General features: G+C 42.9%; 1 protein-coding gene across 1 annotated transcript in view; it reads left to right on the top strand.

Moving 5' to 3' along the window:
• The first annotated feature begins 6,840 nt into the window (after positions 1-6,840).
• The window catches only part of PNLIPRP3 (pancreatic lipase related protein 3), a 34,039-nt gene continuing 20,723 nt past the window's right edge, over positions 6,841-20,156 (top strand). Inside the window, exons 1-2 of the mRNA XM_037063818.1 lie at positions 6,841-6,943; positions 18,152-18,306. Coding sequence (XP_036919713.1) covers positions 6,841-6,943; positions 18,152-18,306 — 258 coding nt within the window. The remainder of the gene's footprint in view (positions 6,944-18,151; positions 18,307-20,156) is intronic.

Raw genomic sequence — 20,156 nt, 5'->3', positions numbered from 1 at the left:
AGAGAAAAGAGTTTCTTAGAACTTGGATAGGATAACTTTATGATTCAGACAGAACACGCAGTTAGAAAGGCCCAGAAGGCAGTGGACAATGGTGGGTCAGGAGTTTTGGAAAGAGGATGGAGGGAAGTTTCTCACATGGAGGCAAAGATGAGTGGAGTCACGGGAGGAGATGATCTTGCCACAGGTGAGAGAATCAGGAATCTACAAAGCATGGAGAGAAGAATCTTGTGACATAATTGTATTTGAAGAATAAAAAAAAGAAAATAAAAAAAGCTGCTAGCAATAGAGCCATAGAAATATGTGGGAAAACAGGTTATTTCAGGGACCTGAAAGATAAGGAAGTGTGTTTCAAGAATCAGGAAAAGTAAATGCAGCAGAAAGGTCAGGAAGCACCAATAATTTGAGAGGCCATTGCAAGACAGTACAGGGTTTATGGTTTATAAGGGGTTCAGATCCTAGGTCAGTTTTCATAATGACCTTGGGGATTATTTTTTTAACCTCTACAACTTCACCTCCCTTATACGATAAAAAATTGGAATAAAATATCAATCTTGTAGGGTAATTGTGAGAACTAAGTGAAGTAATGTGTACCTGGTAAATAAAGGTGCTTAATAGGTTTTGGTTTCCTTTCCGTCCTTATTTTCCCTATTGACCTCCAGTGCAATCACATACATTTCATTTTTCAGATAAAAAGTGAGAAAGAATAAACAAATAAATAGGAAATACCTAATTAACTGGGCCACTCCCTTCTTACTGAATTTGTTGGTTTAATTGCCAACATTCCCTCTACACATTGATCAGTAATAAATATGTAATTTTCACTAATTTGATTTTGAACATTAGAATGTTGGCCTTTTCTCCCTTACTCAAGGTATAATTGACAAAATTGTGTATATTTAAAGTATACAACATGAACTAATATATGTAACTGTGAAATGATTACCAAAATCAAGTTAGTTATCACATCCATCACATAGTTAGTTACCTTGTGTGTGTGTGGCTTATGATCGACTCTTTTCATGAATTTCAAATATGTAATCCAGTATTATTATCTATACTCATTATGCTGTACATGAGATCCCTAAACTTATTCACCTGATAACAGAAGTTTATTACCACCAACTATTATTCATTTCTTTTCCCCTTAAGCTAACACTTGTTCCCTCAACCCTATACTTAGATCACAGATCATAGCTAGCAAAAATAGGAAGAATATTAAGGACCAACCACAGGGAACCGCTCATTTGGAGATGAAGAAGCTGAATATCTGAACAGAGTAGGTAATGTGTTCAAGGTCATAAGGCCAGGGCTAGGACCTAGGCTCTTCCCACTACTGTACATCCTCTCTGTTTAGTGTCAAATAGGATAGAAATTTTCATCCCTAGAACAATGCCAATGGCTTCTTCTTCTCTATCTAATATGCTTATGCTATTTCTCTGTGTTTCCACTGGCAAGTATTATTTTTATAGCATAAAGTAAGGACTGAGCTGTATATAAATCCAGATTCCTTTCAGATCCTAGGGTGTAGCTCTCATCTTCATGGTCCAAGATGACTTCTGGAGCTCCAGTTATTATATCCATGACCGATGCAGTAAAATGGAAGGAAATAAAAAAGAAGATTGGGCCCCCTCCCTATAAGAAGGCTTATAAGGATTCTCTTATAATATTTCTTCTGTCGCTCATAAGCCACCACTTAATTCCATGGCTACATGTAGCTGCAAGGGAGGCTGGAAAATGAGTATTTATTTCTAGAGGAAACATGCAAAATAAACATCAGGTTGATATTACTAACAGATGAGAAGAATTGGCATTGGAGGGTAATAAGCATCCTCTGCCACACTGCCTCGTGGGGCTAGGTGTGATGGTGAAAGAAGGTGATTTCCTTAAATCCTTTGGTCCAGGATTGACAGACAGAAAGTTTGGGATGTGTTAGCTATTACTATCCTAATATCGTCTGCCTTACTGCATATCACCACTACTGCTTTTGAATTCAGTGGTTTAATTCAGTGGTTCTGAGTGAACACATTTCAGTTCTATCAACTGCTCCTATCAAATGTACGCAGTGCACTGGTGTTTGGTTTCTCCCAGCATGACAAGAAATGAGGAAATGAGTACAATACTCTGGGAGCCCTTAGGGTTGGGAACCTCCCACCTTGCTTAAAAGCAGTGGAGAGAGTTGCTCCCGGGATGCTGACTCCTGCCAATTTTGCAATAAAAATCCAGGCAGTGAATCCATCAAAAGCATTAAAATTTCTTGACCTGGTAATTTCACTTCTGGGAATCAATCAGAAAGAAATAATTTCAATATATAAAGCAACTTTAGGTACAGAGATATCCTCTGCCTGGCTATTTACAACACTGCAAAAAAATTAGAAACATCCTAAGTACCCAACAATACGGAAACGGTTAGGCAAATGTTGATGGACTGTTATGTAACCACTGAAATGGTGTTTATGACAAACACGCTCTAATGTTCAGTGATAAAATGCAGCACTAAATTATAGTAGTATTAACCTATAATTTATATAGGTTAATATAAACTATATACAGTATTAACCCAATTGCGAAAACACATCTGGAGAATTACTTCAGAGAAAACATGTCACAGAGGATTTGGGATTGGGAACGATGACTAGGCCTATCCTTGGGACTATGGATTCTTCAAAAAAATTATGTAAACCTTCTTTTTGGTACATGTTTTTCATTTTTTGGAAGAGTAATACAGATCCTCTGAACGTGTGGAATTGAGTCAGCTCAAAATGCGCTTATTTTACCTGCATTTGACAGGCAGCTCTCTAAAAAAAGGGTTCTGCTTTGCAAAACGGGACGTACGTGCAGGTATTTACAGTCACACGGTTTTGTTTTTATAAACAAACATTTGATTTTAGAGTAATTTTAGTTTCATGGAAAAGTTGCAAACGAAGCACAGGAAGTTCCTAAAAGCTCCCATATGTACACACACCCAGTTTCTCCTGTTGTTAGCATCCTAAATGACTCTGGCGAACTGATGATAACTAGGGAACCAATATTGGTACCTAGTTATAAACTGACCTCCGTACCTCATTCAGGTTTAGCTAATTTCTCTAAAATCTTTCTCCTGTCCTACAGTGGCATCTAAGATGCCCCGTTACATTTGTTCCGTCTAGTGGTCATGTCTCCTTAGGCTTCTCTGCATGGTGGCAGTTTCTCAGACTTCCCTGGCTTTCTGACCTTGACAGTTAGAAAGAGGACTGAGATACTTTGTAGAAGGTTTTTCATTTTGCACCTGTGCGATGCTTTTCTCCCCAGTAGACTGACATTACGAGCGTTCTTTTAGGAGGAAGACCACCAGGTGAGGTACCATTCTTAACACAACAGGATGATGTACTAAACGTCTATTTCTGGTTCTTCATATTTTTTAAAGTATGTATAATGAACATGTGCCACATTGGCAGTGGGAACTAAAGTAAATTTTATTTAAAAGGAGAATGAGGAAGAGGAGAAAGATGGATTTAATGGCAAAGGAGTGGAAAACGATGAGGTCAGGGGCCAGCAGGATATTTTTTTCTGTTACTATATTTTTCCCTAGCCACACTCCCATCAGTATTACAAAATTAGGAGTTAGGTGAGCTGGGGTCTGAGGGGAATGTTCCTGGGCTATATTTGGATTATTGGCAGCTGAAACCTGTGCTTGCTGGACATTATCTTCGTCCAGTAGAGTGGTGTGGACCCCGGAAGTTTGAAAATCACTATTGATGAATGAAAGTGCTTGTTTTCTGAAAATGATCATGTTATCAATGATATCATCATATTATCATCAGTAAGATGAGCGTGTGGGAACTTCCACGGGCTTAGGGCTTTCTTTGAGATTATCCAACCTCAAATCTGAAAGTAATACTCAGATATGAGAGTGAATGGTACAATGGGGGGCACAAGGGGAGGAGGTTTCAGGAGCATCTGTAAAGGACTCATGGACAAAACCAAGGAGGGGTGGTCTCAGGGGTGGGAGACGGTGGTGGCTGGGGTTGGAGGGAATGGTGGGGGCAAAATCGAGACAACTATAGGTAAACAATTTAAAAACTAAATAAAAATTAAAAATAAAATAAGTCACAAAAATGATCATTTAAAAAGCTTGCAGATGACAAAAACATTACAAAATCTAGAAATGTGATATTTTTACTAATTGACTGACATACTTTCCTAATATTCTTTTTCCTTCATTATTGGTTACACACTCTTTGATGCCTCTTCATATAGCAACACTTTTATAATATCTTTTTAAAAAATATATGTAAAATGAACTCAGTCTTTCCCTTTCAAAGATGATTTTAGTTTTGGGAAAAGCCAGAAGTTACAGGGCACCAAATATGTGCTGTAGAGGGGCTGAGTCACCTGGTGATTTGATATTTCAGAAAAAAAACTCTTCATGAGACATAAAGCGTGAGCAGATGTGTTGTTGTGATGACGCTGCCAATCACCAGGTGCCCATAGCTTCAACCCTCTGAATCATCCGAGTAGTTTCTGCAGAGGAATGTTTGAACTTAATGCAAAATTTGGTGCAGAATCATTGCTCTACTGGCTCAGTCATTTCCAGTGCCATGGCCACAAAGTATACATGATCACTAAATGGTGTATGACACCTCTATGGACTAATACAGCGAGGTCATCATTGTTCATGCCTGCACATTCTAGGCTTCTCTCCTTGGCTGCCAGGTTGCATTGATGTTGCGTAAACCATTCTCATCATATTAACAACGGCTGGACTTTTCCCAAAAAGACCTTGTATATTTTTAAGAATAACAATTTTCGAGTGGCAAATTATAAATTAATTATAATAATTATTTACATTTAACTAAATGTAACTTTAATTTTTATATTTATTATTATGTTTTATTGATTATGCTATTACATTGCTCTGATTTTTCCCTCCTTGTCCCCCTCCACCCAGCACCCCCCACCCCCTCAGGCAATCCCCCCACCATTGTTCATGTCCATGGGTCATGCATATAAGTTCTTTGGCTACTTCATTTCCTACACTGTGCTTTACACTCCCAGGGCTACTCTGTAACTATCTATTTGTACCTAATCCCCTCGCCTCCTCACCCATTCCCCACAGCCCCTCCCATCTAGCAGCCATCAAAATGCTCTCTCTATTCATGATTCTCTGTTCTTCTTGTTTGCTTCCTTTGTTTTTTAGATTCAATTGTTGATAGATATAAATGTATTGCCATTTTATTGTTCATAGTTTTGATCTTCTATTAAATAAGTTCCTTTAATATTCATGTAATAATGATTTGGTGATGATGAACTTTAGTTTTCTCTTGTCTGGGAAGCTCCTTATCTGCTCTTTGACTCTAAATGATAGCTTTGCTGAGTAGAGCAATCTTGGCTGTAGGTCCCTGCTTTTCATGACTTTGAATATTTCTTGCCGATACCTTCTAGCCTGCAAAGTTTCTTTTGAGAAACAGCTGACAGTCTTATGGGAACTCCCCTGTAGGTAACTAACTTCTCTTGTTGCTTTCAAGATTCTCATTTTATCTGTAACTATTGGCATTTTAATTATGATATTTCTTAGAGTGGGCCTCTTTGCATCCATGTTATATGGAACTTTCTGTGCTCCCTATACTTGCATGTCTATTTCCTTCATCAAATGAGGGAAGTATTCTTTCACATTTTTTTCAAGTAGATTTCCAATTTCTTGCCCTTTCTCTTCTTCTTCTGGCTCCCCTATGACATGAATATGGGATCTCTTAAAGTTGTCCCAGAGGCTGCTTATACTATCCTCATTTGGGGGGTGGGGGGGTGTTCTTTTTTCTTCTTGTTCTGATTGGTTGGGTTTTTTTTTTTTTGCTTCCTTATATTCTAAATCATTGATTTGATTCATAGCTCCATTCAGTCTACTGTTGTTTCCCTGTAAATTGTTGTTTATTTCAATTAGTGTATCCTTTATTTCTGACTGGGTCTTTTTTATGCTGATGAGGTCCTCACTAAGTTTCTTGAACGTCCTTATAACCAGTGTTTTGACCTCTGCATCTGATAGCTTGCTTATCTCCATTTCATTTGGCTCTTTTTCTGGAGTTTTTATTCATTCTTTCATTTGGGCCATGTTTCTTTGTCTCCTCATTTTGGCAGCCTCTCTGTATTTGTTTCTGTGTATTAAGTAAAGCAGCTTTGACTGTGTCTTTCAGTAGTGTGGCCTAATGTAGTAGGTGTCCTGTAGGGTCCAATGGCATAGCCTTTCCAATCACCCAAGCTGGATACTTGAGGTGCACCCCTCCTGTGGACTGCGTACACCCTTCTCTTGCAGTTGAGTCTTGGTTGCTGTTGGCAAATCAATGGGAGGGATTTACCCAGGCCAGTCAGCTGTAAGGATCGGCTATGACCACTGACCACCAACCTCCACCCTCTGTGGAATATCAGCTGTGCAAGGGCAGGGTGGTGGTGCTCCAACATGGTTTGTAGCTGTCCACTGGGTATGCTGGCCATGGGGTTTCCTGGACAGTGCAGGACAAGGTCAGCCCCTACCTGTGTTTTGCCCTGGCCACCCTGCCTGAGCTATAAAGCAATCTGAAATGGCTGTTACTTGTGCTAGGTTTGAAGATTTTCAGGCAAAGCCAAGCTGTGAACCGAGAGCAGCCGCTGCTAGTGCCTAGCCTGAGGCTCACTGAGACCAGCTGTTGCTTGTTTGATAGGATTTAGGAAGTTAGGAAGTAAGAGCCAAGACCATCCATTCATATGGAAAAGCAGCTTGGGTGGGACTGTTAAATTGATGGAGTCTCAGATATGGCAGGAGCTTGCCAGTTCTTGTGTGTGTGTGTGGGGGGGGGGGGGGGCTGGGGGGGCAGGTCTAGAAAAGGGACGATGGCTTCTGTTCGCCTTGATAGCAGACACTTCAGTTTCTCCCTGTTTGCCACCAGTGCCTTTCGAGCTGCTGCCCTTTTCAAGGTGCTGGAGCTCAGAGGGAGTGAGTCTGAATGGGTGAGTCCATGTGTGGGTTCTTTAAGGGGAACTGCTTGAGACTCCAGAGGTTTCTTCCACCGACTCAGTCCTTGCTGGTGCTTGCAGCCAGAAGTTGTGGGGATTTATCTTTCTGCACTGGAGCCCTGGGCTAGGGGTTCTGGCGTGAGTCTGGGACTCCTCGCTCCTGAGGTATCCCTCCCAAATTTTTATCCACCACTTGTGGGTCTGGGACCAGCTCGTTTTGCATCTGCGCCCCTCCTACCAGTCTGTATGTGGTTTCTTTAATTCTATAATTGTCAGACTTCCATTCAACTTGATTTCTGATGGTTCTAAGTGATGTTTTTTCTATATTTTAGCTGTCATTTCGATGCGGTTGTGTGAAGAAGTGAGCCATGTCTGCCTATGCCACCTTGACTAAAAGTCCTTATTTTAATTCTGAATAAAAAATAACTATTAACAGCTCTAGAGTTCAGTCTATTTAGTTGCCACAGTTAAAAAAAAACACACACACACAAAAAACGTGTGCTAAGGTGTTCCTCCCCCATCATGTACAACTTTTGTAAAACTGCTACGTTGTGAGTAACTCTGAAATCTCCTACGGGATAGTCAGTGAAACAATAAAATGAATTCCTAGTGATTAAGCATCACTAGGAAATGATGCATAGTTATGCAAAACTCTGCTTACCTGAGAGGAAAGATCTGTCAAGTACATTAGTTCATCTTTTTAAAAAATCTAAGAATTTCCACCACTCAAACCCTCCCATACCCCGAAGCAGTGTACCTCCCTGACATCTTTAATGATACAACCCACGAAGGTTCATAGCATTCAGATTGAGTCACTTTTTATTTTGAGGACCCAGGGCAATAAATGCGAAGTGTTTACCTGCGCCCGAACAGTGTTGGTCACGAGACTGGAAGTGTAGACTCACCCACTGGGCCACACAGACAACAGGAGCACTCACCTGTGTGTCAGGGAGCTCACAGGTGTGTCTGTGTTTGCTTACCAGGGTCCTCTAATGCTCCAGGCCCGGGAATGGGGGTTCTCATGCCTGGACCCATGCATATTTCTGTTAAAAATCCAAACTGAATGTGGTTCGATCATCTTGAATCGACAGGAGGGTCCCCCACCCAAAATTTGTTTGGGATGTCAAGCTTAATGATCACACACACACACACACACACACACTGAGAGGACATGAAAAGGTTTTGTACTTACATTATGAGTCTTTCTGGGGAGAGCAGGGAAGACTCCCGTGCTGGTCTAAAGATGGCTGGAGAGAGGAGAGGAAGGATATTGGCTCGGGGTGTTCACTGTTGTTAGGATGTGGAACTGGAGCGAGGGTTCCCCCACACGTGGGCAGGGGTTCGCGTGGTGTGAACTTTCCTTCTCTGCCAAAGAAGGAACACCCAGTCTTTTCTCTCAGCTTGCCCAGATGAAGGGCAGAAAGGAGAGGTAAGGGTGAGGTGTAAATGCTGTCAGTAATTGGACCTCAGAAAATAGAGCGAGCCTCTTTATTACAAAACGTTTCCCTAAACCCCCCTCAGCTGGATTCCCCAGAAACACCCCCCACTGCCCTAGCACCGCCCACACAAGGGGAAGTGTGAGAGAAGACAGAGTGCGAAGAGACTTAAGAGCTGAAAGCAACTGCAGTCAAATATCTTAGCAAAGCAAAGCATTACTCGGGCCCCTCAGGGACCCTGAAAGTGCCTGTGCCAGTGAGGAGCCTTGAAACTCATGGCAAACCCTTCTATAGATGAGCATTTGAGCTGCATTACAATGTGTTTGGCAGATTTACACCAATCTACTCATGCTCTGGTTTCTTTTGAGATGAACATGTGACAGAACTTCCACCCAAAGGTCAGGAGTGCTGTTGGCCTCGGAACAGGAACCCCATAGGACCGAGTTCTATCAGCACTGAAACCAGCCCGCGGCCTCCCTCCACGCTCTCACCGGTAAGTCACCTTCGGCTCACCTGCACTGGAAGGTACTTTTCTTCCTCCCCGTCCCCAAATCCCCACCCAGCAATCATCCCTTTCCTCATCTGTATATAACGAGTTAGTCATGCTTCCTCATGCGCCGGTTCTCTCTCTCTCTCCCTGTTGTCACTGTCCTGGGCCCACCATTCCTTCCTAATTACACAGCTGTTCACAGCCAGACTTCCCTGCTGTGTTACTCTCCCGCCGAAGACCTGCCTGTTCACGACTCCAGCTTCCGCTTCTGCCTGTCTCCGGGCCGCGTTTGGGCAGGCAGCCCAGCCTCTCCCAGTGACATTCATTGAGCACCACTCCACACGCAACAGGAGACTGGGTTGGACCTAATAAAATGATAATTATTAGAGCTCCCATTTATTGAGTGTTTACTTTGTACCTCATGCTGGGCTAAGCTCTTCATGAGCATGGTCTCATTTCATAATAATACTCGCAGTACGTGACCTTGATATCACGCTTGAGGAAAGTGAGGCTCCACGACATTGAATAAGTGGCCGGACGTCACGCAGCTGAAGAGGTCCTGCCAGGCTCTGAACCCACATCCGGTTCTGAAATCCAGGCTCCAAGTCCCCCTACTCTGCTCCTGCGAGGTGTGAAATCAGGACTTTTCAAATTGGGTGGAAGTCCCACATGCGATTTGCCAAGTCTAGACGCAGGTAGAAATCCCCCTAACTCCCTCTGCTTTCCTTGCAGTTGCCTCTTGGATGGTGATGTGTTTCTCTATTATATCATTGAGGTTTCTTTGCTGCATGTGGAAGAATTTAAATTCATTTTTCAAAGTGTCATTTCAATATACCACATTCTAGTATAGTATATGACTATTCTGAAAAGTGTGGTACTTGGAAACTTCAAGTAGCCTTGAGTAACTTATAATTATAATGAATTGTGTTGAAGCTATGGGTGTTTTTATTGTGTATAATTTAACAAGTATGTGATGACTGTCTAATTATAGTCTGTAGTTCACAAAGTCGTACTTTACAACAATATTTTCCTGGTAGATATTTCCCCAGTCTCTGGGATCAGAAATGCGGGGGAAATGGTCATTCCAGGGCCGTAGAGATTTTTGTTGTTGACAGCGTGAAACTTAGCGTTGCATTTCCTCGCCAAGCTAATTGCCTCTTCGTTTCCTGATATCCCACCCTCGTTGGGGGATCCAACAACACTTCCAATGCATTCACTAAATACTACTAGGCTCAGGGGATGCCCTTGAACATGAAGATGACAGCACAGAACCCCATTCTCCTTTGTCACCCGGGGCCTGGACCCGTGGTTCTGCCTTTTTCCGTCTCCTAGAAACCCTTCCCCAGGTCCGCCTGTCTCTGAGCCTCTGTGAAGCGAGGACATAACCCCAGCTCTCTGAAGTGCAGCCTTCTTGGGATTCCCCCAGAGAGTGCAATCTCCACGCCCCCAGTCTGTTTTTAAAGGAAACCACCGGAATAATTTCTTCAGACCAATTTCAACCATTCCTCAGGCAGAGGAGTGAAAACAGCTGCTATTAGTGAGGGCTTCCTCTGGTCCATAAGGCTTTTATCTGCACTCAGTTCACACAAAAACACCAGGAGGTGGCATTGTCACCTCCGTGTACTCACAAGGAAAACAGCCAGAGAGAGCAGACAAAGCCACTAAGTAGGTTTGACCTGCATCATAAGAATTATTCATGAAACAAAAATCGGTTATTCAAGAATAAAACAGGAAAATACAGTGTAAATTTTTCTACCTCTGCAAGATGCCCCGAGGACTCCCCTATATCATTGCATTCATCAAGTGCTCAGTTAAAGAAGACATAATAACAAAGGAAACCCTGTCGGCTCTCTCTTCAGACCTCGTCCTGAGTCTCGCCACCTCCCCAGGTTCCCCCTTGGTCCAAGCCACCTCCGTCTCTCCCCTGGATCACTGCAATAGCCTCCTAACTGGTCTTCGTGAGTCCACCTTGCTCAACTTCAGTCTATTGGCAACAGAACAGCCAGAATGACTCTGTTACAGCCAAAGTCAAACAGGTTCCTTCCAATGGCTCTTTTCTCTCTGAAAGGAAAAGCTGGAGTTGTTACAATGACAATGACCCTCTGGCCCTCAAGTGCCTCTGTGACCTCATCCTCTACTCTTCTGCTTTCTCTCCCACCGGTCCCACCACACTCCTGACTTGGCCTGGGCTCACCTGTCCCTCTACCTGGACAGTCACATAGTTACTTTCCTTATCTCCTTTGAGTCTTTTTTCAGATGTCACCTATTCAGTGAGACCTTCCCAAATCACCCAAAGTAATAACAACCCTCCCTCCATTCAAATCCCCAATTCCCCAATCTCCTTTACTCTCTTTACTTTTCTGCCGTCACACTTAAGCCACCTTTTCACAGACTCAGTCTGTTTGTTCACTGTGTTTATTGGCTGCTTCCTCCTGTTGTAATATGCAAGAGAGTGGGGTTTTCATTATCTGTTTTGTGCATTGATGTATGATTCGACACTGGAATAGTGCCTGCCATGAAGTAGACACTCAGATACTTGGGAAATGAATAAATGGATGCTAAGATTGCACGAGTACTTCTCTTTGTGTTTCACTCTTTCTTTGCCTCCCCAGAATAGCCACGATGCCAGCCTTCTTGAAATCTGGGATTATTTAAAGAATTATGAATTAAGAAATAGCCTAAAAAGTGATTTTAAAAATTATAGCCATATTCTTCATGGTTCTGACATTCATATTGAAATATCATGGCACCTTGAAAGGTTCTATGCCTTCTAAAGCCTCACAATAATTTGTTACATCAGGGACAAAACTAACTGAATTATTCTCTACTGTTGAATCAAGAATTTAACTGATCTGTTCTTCCACATTTTGGTATTCTATCATATATAAGCACAGCTTTGATCTTTGTGATGAACTTTTAAAAGCTTTGTTAACTAGTCTATGTGACATATTCCAGGCAGAACAGGCATAATTTCAGCATCTATGGATTCACCAGTATCTGGTCCTCATTAAATATTTTTATTAAAGTCCAATGAGTCCTCATCTGTAGAGTAAGAATTTCCTTGAATGATGCGAGATCTAGGAAATCTAATACTATTTTCTTTCTTTCAACAAATATTGACCAAGTGTCTGCTATGACAGGCTTATCACTAGATACTGAGCTCTCAGCGATGAACAATAACTGATCCTTGTCCCAGAAGCATTTAGTCTAAGGGAGAAGACTAAAAGGTAAATACCTAGCAATTCTAAGATACACTAAATGCTATAGTAAATTCAACGAAAAGTGTTGTGAAAACATGGAAGAAAAAAGTGTTGTTGTTTTTTTTAATCCTGCTCTGGCCAGCATGGCTCAGTTGGTTGAAACATCACCCTGCAAACCAAAAGGTTGCGGGCTCAATTCCTGGTCAGGGCACATGCCTAGGTTGCAGGTTCAGTCCCCAGTCAAGGTGTGTAGGAGAGGCGACTGATTGATGTTTCTCTCCCTCTGTCTCTCTGTCCCTTCCCCTCTCTTTAAGATATATAAACATGACCTCGAGTGAAGATTTAAAAAATTTCTATATTATCATTGTAGATCTTGCTTTTTTATTTTTATTTTTTTAAATGTTTATTAAGCTCTTACAAAGTTCTAGGCATTGTGCTTGTCCCTTGGCATGTAGACATGAGTGAAATGCCATCTTCTCAGAGGTGCTACTAATGATTATGTTATTCATGCTGATCCTACACATGTGGCTGCTAACATTGATTCTTGGAATGCCACTTCTAAAAACGACCAGTTGTAACTGGCAGAGCGTTAAGAGCATGGCTTTTCCATGGGGTGGTTACTGGACACTTCACAGGCCAGGCTCAAGCCATCAATATGGAACAATCTAGTCTCTATTAGTCACCACATGTCAATGCCAGGTGGACTGGTGGCTGTAAGTTCCAGGAAATAGTCCAACCAAATAAAGCACCCAAGACTCGTACCTACTCTTGTTCATCATCTTTTCTTTGGTTCTTGAATAATGTATCAAGGTTCTCATAAAGAGGCCAACTGCCTCACGAACACTTAAAATGTTTAATGTTTTTATGGTGAGAGTGTAAAAGTGAGAAACGTCGAGAAATACCTTCAGCCATCTTTTGTGAATATTGAAATATTGAGAAATGGACTAAGGATATCTATGGATTGAATTGCTCACCATTTTAAGTTAATGTTGTAGCCAAAATGTAAGTTGGCTTTGCATCAAAGTGTATTATGAAATCTATGTGCAATAATATGAAGGTGTATTTAACATACATTTATGTTAACAGATCTGAACATAAATTTGGTCTTATAGCCTTTAGCATAGTTGAAAAATGACAATAATTAAATGAACAGAAAATATAGTACTTGCTATATACTGGCTACTATTCACAGAATAAGGAATTCAATCACCTACATGATTCTGTGACTCAAACGCAGACACCCCATTTTATAGGAGAGGAAGGGCTCAGCCAGGCTCACTGGCCCCAAGTTACTGCTATGAGTGGCAGAACCAGAATCTGGACCCCTGGGATCGGGCTCCAGAGTGTGTTCCGCTACCATGCAGATAAGACAGGCAGAGTAGCCATGTTCATCACTGAACTCAGATTTTAGCAGGGTCTGTTTGTATCAAGTGAATGTTTGTACTCAGGAATGAGTTAGAGGAAAAATGCTCAGCGTGTATGATCCTGGTTTGGAAAATTTTGACCTTTTAAATGTTTGTTATCTGGGATTCCCAAGCCTTAAAATGAATTTCTGTTGCTTGAGACATAAATAAATAAATCATAACTTTCAAGAGAGACTTGGTCATGCCTAACCAAAATATTACTAATGATGAAACAGAAAACAGTCATGCAATTAATTACCAGTATACAATGCAAGACACACCCCACTAATTATCTCTCTTAATGTGGGTGTCTGGCTATGATACATTCACTTTGCAAGGCATAGAATTCAAGGTGCTGTTAGCCCTGTGCTCTTCTGGACCTGCGGCTTCAATAGTGAGTGGTGTCATTTTGAAGAAAACTGCTGAATATTTTATAGCAAGGTGACTTCACGAGTACAAAGCTTCGGGAAGATTTTATGTGATTTTTAAAAATCAACTTAGATGTTCGGAATTTGGATTGCTACATTCCTACTCTTTGGCACATCAACAGGTAAGCCTCGTAACTTATAATAAATTCCTTAAAAATGAGTGTATTCATATCCAAAATGTGATTGGCATGGGCTTTGAACTATGGGTTCCGTTTATATATTGATTCATGTGTCATAAAGTTATCTGAGGAAAATGTGTCGATTTTGTAATACTGCATGAATCTGAAGAGATATTGTGAGGCTTCTGTTTCCAATCATATCGAAGCTTCCAGGTGGTCTTGTGCTTGGCTCCTTCATCTGCCACTTAGTGGCCTTGGTCAAGTAACTTACCCACTGAAGTCTTAATTTCTTCACTTCCAAGATCAACATGTGGCAGTAAATGAGAAAACGCACAATTTCTGATTTTAGTACCTGACTCACAGTAGATGCTCGATAAATGTTTGAATGAACGAATGAATGAATGGACAAACGAAGTGGTTAATGCTGATCGGAATTTTCACATTAATTTTTTTCCATTTGTGCCATGGCTTTTGAGAAGGAATATTGGTCTGTGGGCCTTTCTTACACGTGAACTCAGTATTCATTGGCTTGTGTTCTTTATGGTGTGGGCTGCTCAGGCATTGACTCTGTGCTAGTTATTGGTTTTGTTTGTTTTTACCACCCAAGTTCAGTATTGTACCTATCCTTTGTTATACTGGCCAGTAAGTTAGTGGTCCAATTTCAACTCGTTAATTTTACAGCAAACACGTTATTTTTTTCCTAAGGGGCTTTAGTACCTATGACGTTGGTCAGTCTCCGGCTTCACATCTAGTTTCTTCTAAAGTTATGCCCTCTTTATGGTATTTCCTCATGGGAAAAATCATGGTAACCAATAACCCTGGTAAATTACAAACATAGAAAACATACAACATTAATAACAGTCTTCGTTTCAAAATCCAAACTCTCTTCCATAGACCGGAGAGTGTAGTTGAGAACTTAGGGGTAAAGCCAGGGAATGAAAAAAATAAAGGCAGCTGGACTTTCTGGAAAAAACTGAAGGTTGTATTAGAAAGGCAGAATCCAAATGTGAAATCATTGCTCCAAATTGGAGCTGGATATATGAATGCTTCAAAAGACAAAGCAGAGTGGATTGCAGGCAGGAGGTGTATGGGTGAGAAGCTGCCCGAGGGATAGGTTGAAGGAGGCGCATTGATATTTCCAACAAGAGAAAAACAAAGGCAACCAGAGAAACCAGGAAAACAAAACTGGCACAAGAAAGCCATGATTCAAATATGAAGCAAACTAAAATGACACTGACCTTGAGCAATCCACATATGAGAAAAGATAATTCATGCGGATATCCTCCTTTGAGGATATTTGATTCCTCCTTTGAAGGGATTGGAATCTGAGCAACGGACGTGCGGAGAAGGAAATCTAATTATAGCATGATAGCTGGCCCCGGAAGGAAAAATATTTGTCTTGTCGTCATCATATAAATTCTATTTGTTTATTTGTGGAGTCAGCCTGTAGACAAAACATGGAAGACTTAATTATGATTACAGGACAAAGTCCGAGTGTTCTCAGTGTTGACAGTGTGAAAGCAGAGTGCAGCTGACACACCTGGGAAGGTGAAAGGGAGGACAGCAGGGAGAGGCAGCCACACTTTCAAGTTCACGTTGCAAAGGTAGGGAGTCAGCTTGCAGGAACGCAAGGTATGGACTACCTAAACCGAAGATTACTAGTCAAGTTTGCAGCGGAAGTCAATAAATGAGCTGAAAACAGTGTTCCTGATCGCGCAGGAGGAGTTGAGGCAGGGAAGTGGAGAGCAGGACAGGCCGGCTGTTGGTCGGGCTCTTGTCCCTCAGCTTCAGGCCAGCCGCTGCTTTGCCAGCGCTGGGGCAGGGCCATCGTTTCAGCTGTGGCCCCAGAGACACTGTCAGTAGGACCCTAGGGGGACACAGATGCTCCTGTGGGGAGAAGGGAGGTCTTCCTTCCTGTTTGCTCCTGGAAAAGCCATGTCTCCATCAATGGCTCTTCACCCCAGCACAGCCATTCCGGTAGCGGGCGTCATTCCACCACACGATTTCTCTGATACTCCCTGAACCAGACTCACAATGCCCATTCGATGATGCCGGCTGTAGCGAGCTAGCGCCCCACCTCCCCAAACCCCAGTTCTGGAGAACCAGCACCCCCTCCCCCACCTAGCAGCCCTGCCCTCAAGTTTCCACTTTTGAATAACTCAACCTCTTGCACGTCTTCACTCGCCTTGGCACTCGTGGCTGCCCCCTACAGTGACTCCCTCCTAGCTACTTACTTACAGGGGCCCCCCCGTTGTCTTCAGTTCGCCAAAGGGCCTGATGCAGAACCATCATAGACTCTCACAGTTAAAATAACTGGTGTGGATTCTGTCTCTTGTCCTGATTTTGGCTGAGTAGGTGGGTGAAACCCTCATTTATTACTGCAACAAATTAATAGATCATTGTGACTAAAGCTGATAAATTAATTGCAACTCAGTTGTGTCAGCACATTATACAGGTATGTGTGGGGACCACGGGAGCTGCCTGTGTTTACAGTGGCTGGCTCTGGGAAGAGGGCCAGGTGTGGGGACTGGGCAGGAACAGTGCCCATTTGTACAGTTGTTTGTAATGTACAAGCATTTATTTGATTAAAAAATAATTTTAATTTTCTATTCTTCCTCTTTACATTTATGTGGAATCTCATTCTTGAGTTAAGTTAAAAGTCGGTGGCTTGGAGAGTTAAAGGCTCATTTAGTATTTTTTTATTAAGCGATAAAAGAAAGTGCTCAAATTCAAGTCTTCAAACAGCTTTAACAAAAACTAAGAAATGATCATAAAGTAAATAGATTATCATCAATGTAATATATAATATTAAATTGAATAAATAATTCAATCACAAAGTGGGTAATTATAAATTATCANTGTGGATTCTGTCTCTTGTCCTGATTTTGGCTGAGTAGGTGGGTGAAACCCTCATTTATTACTGCAACAAATTAATAGATCATTGTGACTAAAGCTGATAAATTAATTGCAACTCAGTTGTGTCAGCACATTATACAGGTATGTGTGGGGACCACGGGAGCTGCCTGTGTTTACAGTGGCTGGCTCTGGGAAGAGGGCCAGGTGTGGGGACTGGGCAGGAACAGTGCCCATTTGTACAGTTGTTTGTAATGTACAAGCATTTATTTGATTAAAAAATAATTTTAATTTTCTATTCTTCCTCTTTACATTTATGTGGAATCTCATTCTTGAGTTAAGTTAAAAGTCGGTGGCTTGGAGAGTTAAAGGCTTATTTAGTATTTTTTATTAAGTGATAAAAGAAAGTCCTCAAATTCAAGTCTTCAAACAGCTTTAACAAAAACTAAGAAATGATCATAAAGTAAAATAGATTATCATCAATGTAATAAATAATATTAAATTGAATAAATAGTTCAATCACAAAGTGGGTAAGTAATTATAAATTATCATCATAATTGAATAAATTGATCTATCCCTCCATAAAACACCCTGAAATGAAGTTATTTGTTTTTGAGTATTAAATGAATAAAGACAAAAGGTCAGAGTGGCGGAACAAATTAGAGTCAGTGAATGACGGAAGTGACGAAGACTGAGTTTCCTTGAGGCCTCTCATTTGAGGGATGAGTAAAGTGAGCTCCAGAAAGAAGGAATTCGGCTAAAGCTGCATGAGATTTTGCTCTCATTTATGCTCTCAAGAACGGTGCATCAGACGTCTAGGCTCTGGGGACAGGGGCCCCTCTGATTGCGCACTTTCAGTCCAACAAGAAAAGGCAGGAGCTCTGCGCCTCACTTCTCGTTTCAAGCCCAATCACAAGGGCTCTCTGTGTTGTAGGTCACTCGGCGCTCGTGACAAGGCCATAAGGTAAGCGGTATGATCCTCATTTGGCAGAGGAGAAAAATGAGAGTAAAAAAAAAAGATTAAATAATCGCCCAAAGCCAGGAGTGTCTGATTCCAAAGCCCGAGCTCTCTCATCTGCCGCATTGTGATCTCCAAGGTCAAGGTCATACATGGGGAGGAGGGAGTATATTTTGAAGGGACGCTCCCTGAGAGACTCGTCTGACTTAAAGACTGATTTCAGTTAACCTTCAGACTGGGAAACACAGCCCCTCTGTGGGCCTGGTTCCCACTCCATTGACACCCCATGTTCTTGTTGCAGGGAGAGAAGTTTGCTATGAAAGGGTGGGGTGCTTTAAAGATGGGTTACCGTGGACCGGGACTCTGTCAAGGCAGTTCGCGGGCTTGCCCTGGCCTCCGGAGGAGGTGAACACCCGCTTCCTGCTCTACACGAGACGCAACCCCAGCGCTTCTCAGGTAACCCACCCCGCGGCCTCCACGGTACATTATTCCAAAACAGAAGCTGTGGCCACAGATACAGACAACAGATGTGGTAACCTGCTCTGGTGTAAACTGTTGATTTCAAGACAAGTACAAGTTTTCTTTTTACAGTTGTGAGCCAGGTGTTCTTCTTGTATTATTTATTCTAGTATTTAAATATGCAGATGTCTCTGAATATGTTTCATATGTGGTCAGTCTGGTATTTTGCTCGGTTAATACACTGAGAGCCTTCCACGGGTGAGCCTGGGGTCCAGCCACAGTACCTGTTCTGTACTGGGTCTGGATTGAGTAAGCAAGACGCTGACTGAAGTGCATGGTATTAAGGGAACAGGGAATATAAACAAGTACCTTTACTGCCACGGGAGTTACTGCAACAGGGTCTAAGCTCTGGGAACACAGGGAGGAGGGGCTTGCCTTTCCCTGGGGGGTGGAGATGGGGACTGGGAAAGGCTTTGAAGGGGACATGCATTGGAGGTGTGTCCTGACGATGGGCAGGGTCCTTATATGGAGACACAGACAGGGAAATGACAAAGAAAGTGACGTGGACAAATGCTGGGTTTGACTGGGGATAGAAAGGAGGTCCTCAAAGGTGAGTTGGTTAGCAAAGCAGACAGAAATGAATCACGTAACTGCTCCCCGTGGAGTTTGGATTTCACCCCCGGAGCCACGAGGCCCCACTGAGAGTTTTCGAAGAGGCTGTAGGACAGTTACCCTGGCTGAGTGGAGTGTACCCTCCGAAAGCCTGGAGGTGACAGCAAGACCCCTCCATATGGTGTTGTCCAACCCAGTAGCCACTGGCTGCGTGCGGTTATTAAAATTGAATTAAATTCAAAACTCAGTCCACCGGCGACACCAGCGATTGTCAGGCGGTATGCCACAAGAATTTTTAAAACACGCAGCACCTGACTGTTTAGTCAGGGGCACTGACCCTTTCCCTGAGATTTCGAGGTGAAAAAAATGATAATAGCCACACGGCAACTCGCCATCCAGTGGGGACGAGTCAAGGTTATACCCGTTTCTGGTCACATCAGCAACAAACACGTTTTTTGGCGGCCACAGGATTTTAGCACCTGGCGTAGGTGTGGTTGAAAACGGCCGAGTGACAGCACCACATTGTCCACCTTTGATAGCCACGTGTGGCCGGTGGTGGCCGCGTCGGTCGGTGCACACACACAGTGTCTCCGTGATCACGGAGTGGCATTCCGTGAGTGGAGTGCTGTAGTGCGGTGGATCAGGCCCAGGGCACAAGCCTGACCCGGAGTCCACTGTGGGTGTGACGCCAGACAACTGACACAATCGACATCATCGACTGCCCAGGGACTTCACACATGAGTGACTGGAAGACTACCAACCCTCTCGTCCGAATATCGGGGGGTGAAAGAGAATGAGTTACGTTGTGGACAGGTCAGGTTGGGGCAGGCTTTTAGAGATTTTGGTCTTACAGCCGAGGGGCCAGTGCAGAGCTGGAGAAGGGGATTCAGAGCCTTTTACCCAGAGGTGAAAGTTGAAACCCAAAGAACACTTGCAGTCTCAGGGCAGAGAAGAAGCAGGAGACTGGGCCCCACGGGGCATCCGTATTTAGGGAGCAGGTGGGAAAGGGGTCGGAGAAGGGGCACTCCGCACAGCGAGATGGTTTCCAGTGCCTGCTGCGTCCATGACCCTGAGGCTGGCTTCCCATCGGGGCCATCACGTGCAGGGCTGGCCTCGCCAGCCGGACAGCCTTCTGCTCTGCCTGCACTTCATACAACACAATCCACTTTGTAGCCGTCTGCTTACCAGACACACGCGTGCCCCCCGCACTGAAATGCGCCACCTGCTCTGTAGGT

Source organism: Sturnira hondurensis, unplaced genomic scaffold, assembly GCF_014824575.4.
Source record: "Sturnira hondurensis isolate 20B ecotype Veracruz unplaced genomic scaffold, ASM1482457v3 Scaffold0014854, whole genome shotgun sequence".
In the NCBI taxonomy this organism is placed as follows: domain Eukaryota; kingdom Metazoa; phylum Chordata; class Mammalia; order Chiroptera; family Phyllostomidae; genus Sturnira; species Sturnira hondurensis.
This window is presented reverse-complemented; position numbering and strand designations above follow the sequence as displayed.